Source organism: Protobothrops mucrosquamatus, unplaced genomic scaffold, assembly GCF_001527695.2.
Source record: "Protobothrops mucrosquamatus isolate PMUCROS unplaced genomic scaffold, P.Mucros_1.0 scaffold718, whole genome shotgun sequence".
Lineage (NCBI taxonomy): Eukaryota > Metazoa > Chordata > Lepidosauria > Squamata > Viperidae > Protobothrops > Protobothrops mucrosquamatus.
Window position 1 is genome coordinate 133350 of NW_015386998.1, and position 10948 is coordinate 144297.

Below are 10948 nucleotides of genomic sequence, written 5' to 3' on the forward strand. Positions count from 1 at the left end.
TTTATTAATGTGGAGGAGATGGATTGTTTATAAATAGAGTTTGTGGAGTTAGAGATATTAATATTTGTTTACCTATATTTGAATATTAGCCTGGGATTTGGTTTGGGAAGTCCGGGGGGGTGGGATATATTATAATATTGTGTAATACTTGTGATGTTTTTTTCTTTTTTGGAAAACAATAAAAATTTTATATTGAAAGTGTGCTCCCAATTACTTTTCCACAGGAACCTCTAAACATAGGTGGAAAAAATACTACATCATATTATGATTTGGTGTAATGCCTAGTTTTTGTGTCAGTTTAAGATAAAGACTGTGATCACTAAACATGATGAACTATACTTACCCTGCCCCTTGCAGTAAAGCTTGGCATACCTTATAATAGCAGCCAATAAGTGACTGATATGAAGGTTAGCATTTGGTCTTGTGGCATATAATGAGATTTAATGCAGAAAACATGGCTGCTTCTTATGCAGAGTATCAACTAGTAAATGTTAAAATGGAGCACTAATTTCAAAAGTTAGCCTGAGTCAGATTATGTAGACCTCTGCCTACATAATTGCATTACAATGTGGTCCTAAAATACAAAGGACATAAAAGCCATATTTCTATAGAACATGAGTACTTGGATGGGACTTCAAATGGTTGTAATCAGGGGTGCAGAGCATGAGTGATATTTAGAATGACCAATTTCAAAAGAAAAGCCATTCTTTAAGAAAATACATAAATGAATGACCCAAGAGAACTGGAAGTCAGTGTGAGCATCCATGTATAGATAACTAAATAACTAGATAACTAAAACTAAATTAAACTAAAACTAAAACTAAACATAGGGTTCCATCTTATCTTTGATGTTGTTGACCTAATATCTCTTTTTTCTTTTCAGATGGAATCTCGGAAACGCCTCGCCAAAACAGTGCTAGTTTTTGTCTGTATCTTTGCTTTCTGTTGGCTCCCTAACCATATCATCTACTTATATCGGTCATATCATTATTCAGAGGTGGATACATCAGGCCTGCACTTTATCACTTCTCTTTGTGCTCGAATATTGGCATTTATTAACTCTTGCATAAATCCTTTTGCCTTGTACTTGCTCAGCAAAAGTTTTCGAAAACAGTTTAATCACCAGTTATCTTGTTATAAAACCCGTCTTCTCATTCGATCCCAGAGTACAGCCAGAAGTACCACCCAGATGACATCTTTCAAGAGCACCAACCAGCAGTCCATGATCACCTTCAGTTTTATTAATGGCAACCACAACTGCCATGAAGAAAATGTACAGTATGCATGAAATTAATACTTACTGCAAGAGTTTACTAGCCATTGCTGCCTATTTGTATGTAGTCAGCAACAAATGTTCATATGTACATAAAGAAATAGGTCAGTGACCAGACCATGAACTAGGCAGTGTGCAAGAAAAAATAATAATGCAGACTTAAAGGGCTCTCCATACCTGCTTTTTGTTTTTATGATTTTGTTTTATGCTGGTCCATTTTCATTCACATTTTGATGCTTTGCAGATGTGAAGGGACTGCAACATCTGGCATTCCCACACAAGCCAGGAATTCTGAGAGTTCAAATCAAATATATTTGGAGGGCCCCTGTTAGAGAAAGGGTGGTCTAGCATAGTGTTTCACAACTTTGGCCCCTTGAAGATGTGTGGACTTCAAGTCCTAGAATTCTGCAGCCAGCATGACTGGCTGGGAATTCTGGAGGCTGAAGTCCACACAACTTCAAGGGTCCAAGGTTGGGAAACACTGCTCTAAACCCAAACAAAGGCAGGGGGCTTAATGAAAGAAAATAATTTCAGAGAAACTATTTTTGATATAGGAAGCTTTGGACTTTATTGCTGAGATGAGCCTGTCCCTCACTGGGTTTTCTGTGATGTACAAAAAACAAGCACAGGATTCAGTGCAAACCCAGCTTTTTAGTCCCTTCTGAACCGTTCTTCTTAGCTTCCCCACTTCTAGTACAGCACTGATATTTAAGTTCTCTTTTTTAAAGTGGAAAGTCAGTGGGAGCTTCAGGACAATCTGAAGAACTTTAAAGGCCAAGCAGAGCAATGCCAAGCACTTGCATTCAGATAACAGATACATGCAGTGCTTTTTTTGTAAAAAAAAAAAAAAAAAAAAAAAAGGTGCCGGAACTCACACACGTCATACAACCCGCCTTGCCTACCCTACAAGGTTCCATCCAAAAAAGGTGCCGGAACTCCGTTCTGGGTGTTCTATGACAAAAAAAGCCCTGGATGAGTGTACAGCATGAGATTGTTCTTCTCCCTTGGGTTGATATCTTAAAGAATCTCTAGTTCTACTGATAAAATAATAGAATCTCCTTTTGTCCACATTCAAGCTTAAGAACATGCATTCATGGTTCTTCGCTTTCTGTATTAAAGAAAAGTAAGCCAGTTTGCTAAAGGAAAAGCACCATTCTCTTCAAAAGAAACATGTTGAAACCTGTTTAGAGTCGTGTAACTAAGTGGAAGAGCTTTATTATTATTATTTAGTTTTCAATTCAATTCAGTCTGGGACTGATAAAAACAGTTCAAGTCCTAACCAAAGACCTAAGAACTGTTAAGGTAATGTCTGAGTAGATAGGCAGTTCTGAGTAGGGTGTTTTTTTGCAAAGTCAAAATATTCAGATCTAATAAGTTCAAAATTTATGTAGCTAGACAGCCCTGTGGGTATTTGTCCAAGGACTCCTATTACTATTGGTACAACCATTGATTTCTTCCTCCACAATCGCTCGACTTCAATTTGCAATTCACAATATTTCATTTTTTCCTGTTCAGTTTGTGCATCAACTGCTTTGCAATATCAATGAACCAGACTTTTTTTCTTTTCGACAATAGTGATGTCAAGCATGTTGTGGGCCAGATGTCTATCTGTTTGGATCCAAAAGTTCCACAGGATCTTGACCTGTTCGTTTTCAAGAACTCTGTCAACTTGGTGTTTCCAGTGACTTTTCAGGCAGTATTAATTCATGGTGTTTTTTTAAAAAAGGTGTAAAGAGAATTGAATTTACTTGGGTTTGTCTCACTACCTTTCCCCCATCTGAATGCAAAAGTATATTGCATATAATTTGAATGTGAAAAGGGGTGCCAATTCAATAAATGGAAGCTTCAGTATGTTTACAGGTGTATGCATTTTATCATATGTGTGGTGGAGTGTGGGGAGAATAAAGCACTGATTTCTCAAAATGTCATAACGTTTTTATAAAAATGTCTTTAGCCCATGCATCAATGGTATCCAGATAAGTCATATTGTTCTCTATATATGTTTCTTTATGGTGAACAAATGTAAAAGAAATCTCCATGTCTTCCTTACATTTTCAAAAATAGACTATAGTAATGATGTGACTACTGCTAAAATCTCTACCATTTTTCTTCTTCTGCAGCATTATACTTCCAGATGATATAAGTAATACAGTTGCAATGTTTTGATATTAATAGACTCAAAACAAATAGAAATTCCAGATTTTGCAATGACAAAAACATTTTCAACATCTGGCATGTATTCTAATCAAAAAGGATGAAACATGATGGAGAATAGCTAGCCTAGAGCTCGTCTTGTTCTCAGTTTGATTCCCCAGAGGCAGATTAGTCATGGGAAAAGTATTGACAAGACTTTCAAAAATAGTTACTGTTCTGTTCATGAGTCCAAGGCATTTAGACGAAGCGAGTAACACAAAAGCAAGTCTTCTTTATTGCAAGTCAGTAACAAAACAGTAAACAAAATGGCGTGCAGGCCTTTTATAGTCTCCTTGCAAGGACAGCGTCAACCAATCAATACAAGGCTGGTTTCGCGCCTTGCGCATGCGCGCAAGGCTGGCAACAGCCTGTCTGGTCCCAAGCAACCATGTGGTCTGCCTGGGACTCTCTGCAGCCTTCCTGAGCCTGCTGAGCAATTCAGCAGGACCAGGACATAACACCCCTCCCCCCTGGATAAAACAATAAGTAACCCTTACTGTTATAGCACTAAACATATACATGTGTTCTATTGGCATTTGTTATTGTTAAACACATTATGCCTGCACACAGGCAGACCCAATCTTGCATTTTATATGTACAAGAATATAGCAAAATGTTTAATACACTGAAATATAACACCCCTTCATTTGAGTGTTTGTTTTGCATTTTAAAGAACTAACAAGATTCTCTCAGGCTTGACAGAAACCTCACATAGTCCTTAAGATGTTTGGATGGACCCTTGGCCCGCTGTGACCTTCTTATGGCTGGTGTGTGTGCCTGGCCTGCCAGCTTGCCTGCCATGCTAGGCAGACCAGGACTTTGTTGCCCCAAGGACCCAGGTGACCCACCCAGCTGCTGACTGGCTGGATCTGCTAAATCCAAGCCAGAGTTCCTTGGTGGGGTGGAATTACCCAAGTCCACAATGGACCCCTCTTGGGAGCACTGTCCCTCGAGCCCAAGACCAGCAGCTGGAGTGGCCTGAGTAGCCGATTTACCCCAATGCCCTATTGACCCAGTGTCTGCACTGCAGGTGCCAGAGTCAGGAGCCGCCTCCATGGCAACCCCCCCTTCTGGAGCAATAGCTGAAGCACTTGGCCGGAGAGACTGTGGTCCACAATCGTAATTGTGGTCCCCCCGAGAGCAGAGCCAGGAGCAGAAGTGTTGCTGGGAAGCCTCCAGCGCAGTTGGTCAATGTGACGTCAGATCACATGACCATCATCCAAGGCCACTTCGTATGACAGCGGCCCAGAGACCTTGCATACCACTGCTGTGACCCAGAGATGTCCAGGTCCATAGTTCCTTGTCCAGACCGGATCGCCCACCTGTAGTCTCCTAGGTGCCCGCAGCTGTGACACCTGTGACGCTACCCGGTCTGGGTGCAACCTGTCCAGTTTAGTGATGAGGCGGCGACCCCAGCGGAGTTCTGCTGGGCTCTTCCCCGTGGCTGTGCAAAGCATGGTGTGTTGTGAAAGAAGGAAATCAGCTAACCTGTGATGCCAGCTGCCATAAGTGATTCTTTTAAGAGCATCTTTGGTAGTGCGCACCATCCTCTCTGCCTGGCCGTTGGAAGATGGATGAAACGGTGCTGAAGGAGCGTGCCGGATCAAGTTGGCCTGTAGAAAAGCCTGAAACTCAAAAGAAGTAAATTGGGGGCTGTTATCTGAGACCAGGACATCTGGAAGTCCATGAGAAGCGAAGAATCCTCTCAACACCTGGATGGTCCTAGCAGTAGTAGTGGAGGAGACAGGCACAACTTCTAGCCACTTGGAATGGCTGTCAAAGAGAAGAAGGAAGAATTGCCCCTGAAAGGGCCCAGCATAGTCGATATGCACCCTCGACCAAGGGGAAAGTGTCTCCTCCCACCTATGTACAGGGGCTTGAGGCATTTCAGGCCTGGACTGCTGGCACACTTGGCATCCATGAACTTGGGTCTCGATCTCTTTATCAAGCCCAGGCCACCAGAGATGGCTATGCGCAAGTGCTTTCATCTGGACTATGCCCAGATGTCCCTCATGCAGAGAGAGCAAGACTCTAGTCCTCAATGAGGCTGGGATGACTACCCTGCTACCCCATAAAAGGCACCTTTTGAAAGTGAAAAGCTCGTGCTTCCTTTGCCAGAAGCTTTGAAACTCAGTACCTGGACACATGTCAGGCCATCCTGACAACACCCATGTCAGCACACGTGTGAGCGTGTGATCAGTGGCAGTTTCTGCAGCCACGTCCCTAGCATTGAGGGGAGATTCAGGCAATTCCTGAATGGAGAGAATGTGAAGAGCAGGAGCAGGATCTGCCTCTATTTGCTGTAGAGATAATCTGCTGAGGCCATCTGCAGGTTTGTGCACCAAAGTGTAGTCGTATGCTGACAGGAAAATTGACCATCTCAGCATTCTAGGAGAGATTATGTGTGGGGTTTGTTTATTTGTGGTAAACAAACCCAGCAGAGGCTTATGGTCTGTGTAGACTGTAAAATGGCGGCCATATAAGAAATCATGAAATTTCTTTATGCCAGCCACTATGGCCAAGGCTTCTCTGTCAATCTGTGCGTAATTACGCTCTGCAGATGACAGAGTCCTTGAATAGTAGGCCACAGGGACTTGTGTCCCATCAGCCTTCAGATGACTAAGCACAGCCCCAACCCCATAAGGGGACGCATCACATGCGATGCACACAGGCAATTGCTCATTGAAATGCGCTAAAACCGCATTTGGAGAGAGCAAGGCCTTGACCTCTGTGAAACTCCTTTCATGGACCTTAGTCCACTGCCAAGGAGCCTGTTTGTCCAAGAGCCGGTGTAACGGCTCAGCCACTGCAGCCTTGTGGGGAAGGAATGCATGATAAAAGTTTAAGAGTCCCAGAAAAGCCTGAAGTTCGCTTTTGGACTTGGGACTTGGGGCCTGCTGAATTACTTCAAGCTTGGATTCAACAGGATTGATGCCTTCAGCATCAATACGTAACCCCAGAAATTCAATGGAGGTGACTCCAATCTTACATTTATCTTGCTTCAGCTTCAGCCCTGCTTGGCGGAAACTCAGCAAGACAGCTCTCAGCCTTTCAGCTAAATTTACAGATGACTCCCCAGCAATGAGGACATCATTGAAGTAGGGGCAGACCTCAGGAATACCATGGAGCGTTCACTCCATTACACTTTGGAAGATGCCAGGGGCCACGTTAACCCCAAACTGCAGTCTTTTCACTTTAAAGGCTCCCTGGTGTGTCACAATTGATTGAGCCTCAGCTGTTGTCTCATCAACAGGTAACTGTTGGTAGGCCTGTGCCAAATCAAGCTTTGCAAAGACCCCCCCCCCTTGAGGGAGGCCAGAATGTGGCTAACCACAGGCACTGGATATGCATGCTGTTGCAGCGCTTTGTTAAGTGTACATTTATAGTCCGCGCAGATTTGGACTTCTCTATTGGCCTTCAGTGGTGTTACTATGGGGGTTTCCCATGGACTAGAGTCCACAGGTTCTAAGATGCCCTGCTGGAGCAGCTTGTCCAGCTCTGCATCAATTTTGCTTTTGAGGGCAAAAGGCACCCTTCTAGGTTTGATCCGGATGGGTGTGATAGCTGGGTCTAAGCGTAAGGCGATGGGAGGCCCCTTGTATGATCCAAGCTCTGAACTGAACACATCAGCAAACTTCTTACAGACTTCTGAAAGGCCTGACGTTTGCAGACTGTGCAGTCCAGTCACTTGAATCCCAAGGGCCTCGAACCAATCGAGTCCAATGAGACTTGTGCGATCACCCCCAACTACCACCACATCTAGCAGGCCTTCAAAAGTCCTACACTGCACCTTGAGTGTGGCTTCCCCCTTTACACTGACTCTGGAATTCTGGAAGTCAGTGAGAATTAAATTCGATGGCCTGAGTTTGACTCGTAGGCCACTTCTGCTGCAAATCCTTTTAAAGGTGTCAAAAAAAATGATCGATAGAGCGGACCCTGTGTCCAACTCCATTAACAAGGGAACCCCTTGCAACTTCACATCAATGTGAAGCTTTTTCTTAAGTGGCCTATGAATTTCTGTCCTGAAATTGCTCCTGCACAACGTGCAGAAACCCACCCTATGTTGGCTGTGGACCCTGGTACCTTTCTGAAGCAATTCTTCCTGAGACTGGACCTTCTGGTGACCCAAACAGATGGAGACAATGTGGCCTTGCCTGCCACATGCCCGGCAAATGGCAGAGCAAAATCTGCAGTCAGAGCGCTTGTGGCGTCCTCTACACCTGAAACACCGAGGGGATGCTGGGGCCTTGTCTCTGCACTCCTGAAATTTCTTCTCCTCTGTCTGGTGCAGCCTATCCACCTCCTCTTCAGAAACTTGTTCTGAATCTTCTCGAGCGACCTCTTGATGGATGGCAACTATGGCTGGAGGATTTCTGGCGAGCCGCAAGGCCTTCATAGCACCGCCAGCTGCTTCTTCAGCTGCAACTTCTCTCAAGGCATCTTGGAACGAGACAACTTCTTTGGCGAAGATCTTCTGCTGCAGCTCACGACTTCTCAAGCCACAAACTAACCGATCCTGGAGCCTCTCTCCCAGGTTTGTCTTAAGGCAGCAATAAAGTGGTTTGTCTTAAGGCAGCAATAAAGTCCGCAGGAGAATCACCAGGCCTCTGGTCCCTCTGCTCGAACGCGTGTCTCCAAGCAATCACTGAAAGTTTAGGTTCGAAGTGTTCTCTCAGCATCTTCTTCAAATCAGCATAGGACACTGACTCCAGAGGTGCTGAGGCAACCAGATTTTCCACTATGTCAAAAGTGTCCTGCCCACAAACACACAGCAAGGTAGCCGCTTTGAGGCCATCTTCTCTAATCTGATTTACTCTAAAGTAGTTCTACACCCGTGCCACGTAAGAGTTCCAGCGTTCTGGGTGATAAGTGTCGAATTCCGACAACTGGCCTATCTTTGACATCGTAGCAGTCTGTAACTTTGTCAACGCCTTCGCTGCAAGCCTTTTGGGAAGGGGTCCCTACTGCCAAGCTCACCTCCAGCGATTTCGTACTGGCAGGCAGAGTCGCAATTTCCGGACGCCGAACTTCCCCCGGGCTTCAGGACTTTCTTGGTGAGTCCTATCTTCTTTTTCTGTTCTTGCTTGCAGCGATCCCACCTTCGTTGCCAATGTTCTGTTCATGAGTCCAAGGCATTTAGACGAAGTGAGTAACACAAAAGCAAGTCTTCTTTATTGCAAGTCAGCAACAGAACAGTAAACAAAATGGTGCGCAGGCTTTTATAGTCTCCTTGCAAGGACAGCATCAACCAATCAATGCAAGGCTGGTATCGCACCTTGCGCATGTGCGCAAGGCTGGCGACAGCCTGTCTGGTCCTGGGCAACCATGTGGTCTGCCCGGGATTCTCTGCAGCCTTCCTGAGCCTGCTGAGCAATTCAGCAGGCCCAGGACATAACAGTTACCATATTATAATTTTGGATGTAACAGAAAAAGAAAATTCATAAATATGGGGTGGTAGAACAATTATACTAAACATAAATTAAAATTAATTTAAATATAAATAGAGTAAAATTTAGCTTTTGTCCTAGCATCATCCCTACTTTTTGGAATGCTGTCTCTCTCTACATTCTGGTTTCTGATTAGGCGGATTACTAAAACATTAAAACAAGTAAATATTTGGATTTTATTTTATTATTTATATCCTGTCTATTATTTTTACAAATAACTCAAAATGGCGAACATACCTAGTACTTCCTCCTACTCCTCTTTCCCCCACAACAACACCCCTATGAGCTGGGTTGGGCTGAGAGAGAGTGACTAGCCTAAAGTCACCCAGTTGAGAGACATGAATTCATGGTCTTCTGCTTTCTAGCTTGATGTATTATCCACTAGACCAAACTGGTTCTTAAAAAAGCTATAACAAGGTTTTTTTTTTTCCAAATCAAATTACAAGCACACTATGTAAGCAAACTGGTCCACCAGATGTTAAGGAGCACACCTCACAATAAATCATGCTTCCTAAAGAAATGTTGAGAATTGAAAGTCAGCAATATCAGAACCTCACAGATTGCAGTAAAAACTGCTTCAGTAATCATGGATCATGAAGACTTCAACACTGAGCTTGACTTTTATCAATGTTCATTAAGTTACATTAAATCCCTACTTAGATCTCATATTATTTATTCAGGCAATGTAGCAGACATAGGTGCTATAGAACAAAATAATCATATGGCTGAAGCCTAGGTAACATATAGTTACTGCAGGTAATTATTCTAACACAAATTTAATAAGAATAAAAAAATAATTACCAAGATCAAGGTTTTAATAGCTATGTTTTTTTTAAAGAAAGATTTCCTTTGCTGCAGCAAAATAGAATAAAATGAGCCAAACACATGTAGCCAAATCATCAAATATTTTAATATTGGAATGATTTTCCATTACAACTTTGCAGCATCTTATCTGAAGGTATATACCTTTCCTCCCAAACTGCTCACTCATAAAATAAATGCATGAAATGACATGACAAATGCATGAAATGACATGAATTGTCATTTCAGAAGGTCAGGGAACTTACAATGAGCTGTTTAGGACTAGAGACAAGAAGAGTGCTCCATATAATCTTAGGAGACTAGACAAGTCTAAATTTGTAAACTAGAATAGAATAGAATAGAATAGAATAGAATAGAATAGAATAGAATAGAATAGAATAGAATAGAATAGAATAGAGCTGGAAGGGATCTTGGAAGCCCCCTGTTCAAGCAGGAGAATCTATACCATCAGACAAGTGACTGTCTAGCCTCTTTTTAAAAATCTCCAGTGATGGAGTGCCCACAATTTCTGGGGCAAACTATTCCTCTGGTTAATTGTCCTCACTGTCAGGAAGTTTCTCCTTAATTCCAGGTTGCTTCTTTCTTTGATCAGTTTCCAACCATTGTTTCTTGTCTTGCCCTCTGGTGCTTTGGTGAATAACATGATCCCCTCTTCTTTGTGGCAGTCCCTCAAATACTGGAATACTGCTATTATGTCTCCCCTATTTCTTCTTTTCTTTACACTGGCCAAACCCAAGTACTGCAGCTGTTCTTTGTATGTTTTGGTCTCCAGGCCTTTGATCATCTTACTTGCTCTTCTCTGAACTTTTTCCAAGGTCTCAATATCTTTTTTTTTTATTAAAAGTTTTATAAAAGTTTTACAATATAATTACCCCCCTCTCCAAAACCCTCCCTCCCCCTCCCCCTCCCTCCCCCCCCCACTTCCCAGAGCTAATCACAGGGTTAACAATAAGATAATCATGTTCTAACTAACATTAATCAATTATTAGAATAACAAGTCTGTAAAATCCTTTAACTCTCTTTGTAACATAAAATATACTAAGATTAGACACAATAATAATATCATATTAATAATTAAAAATAAAGATAAATAAACTGTATAACTATATAACAACAATAATACTCTAAAATTCACTCAAAAACCAAATGGAACTTTTTGGTCCCATATTTCTTCTCAATATAATCTATCCATCTTCTCCAAACCGAAATATAT

At 42.5% G+C, this 10948-nt stretch overlaps 1 protein-coding gene across 1 annotated transcript in view; it reads left to right on the forward strand.

Annotated features, from left to right (window-relative positions):
* The window catches only part of LOC107289552, a 116209-nt gene extending 114848 nt beyond the window's left edge, over positions 1–1361 (forward strand). The window contains exon 5 of the mRNA XM_015818326.2: positions 884–1361. Within this exon, the coding sequence (XP_015673812.2) occupies positions 884–1288 (405 nt within the window). The 3' untranslated portion in view covers positions 1289–1361. The remainder of the gene's footprint in view (positions 1–883) is intronic.
* The last annotated feature ends 9587 nt before the right edge of the window (positions 1362–10948 follow it).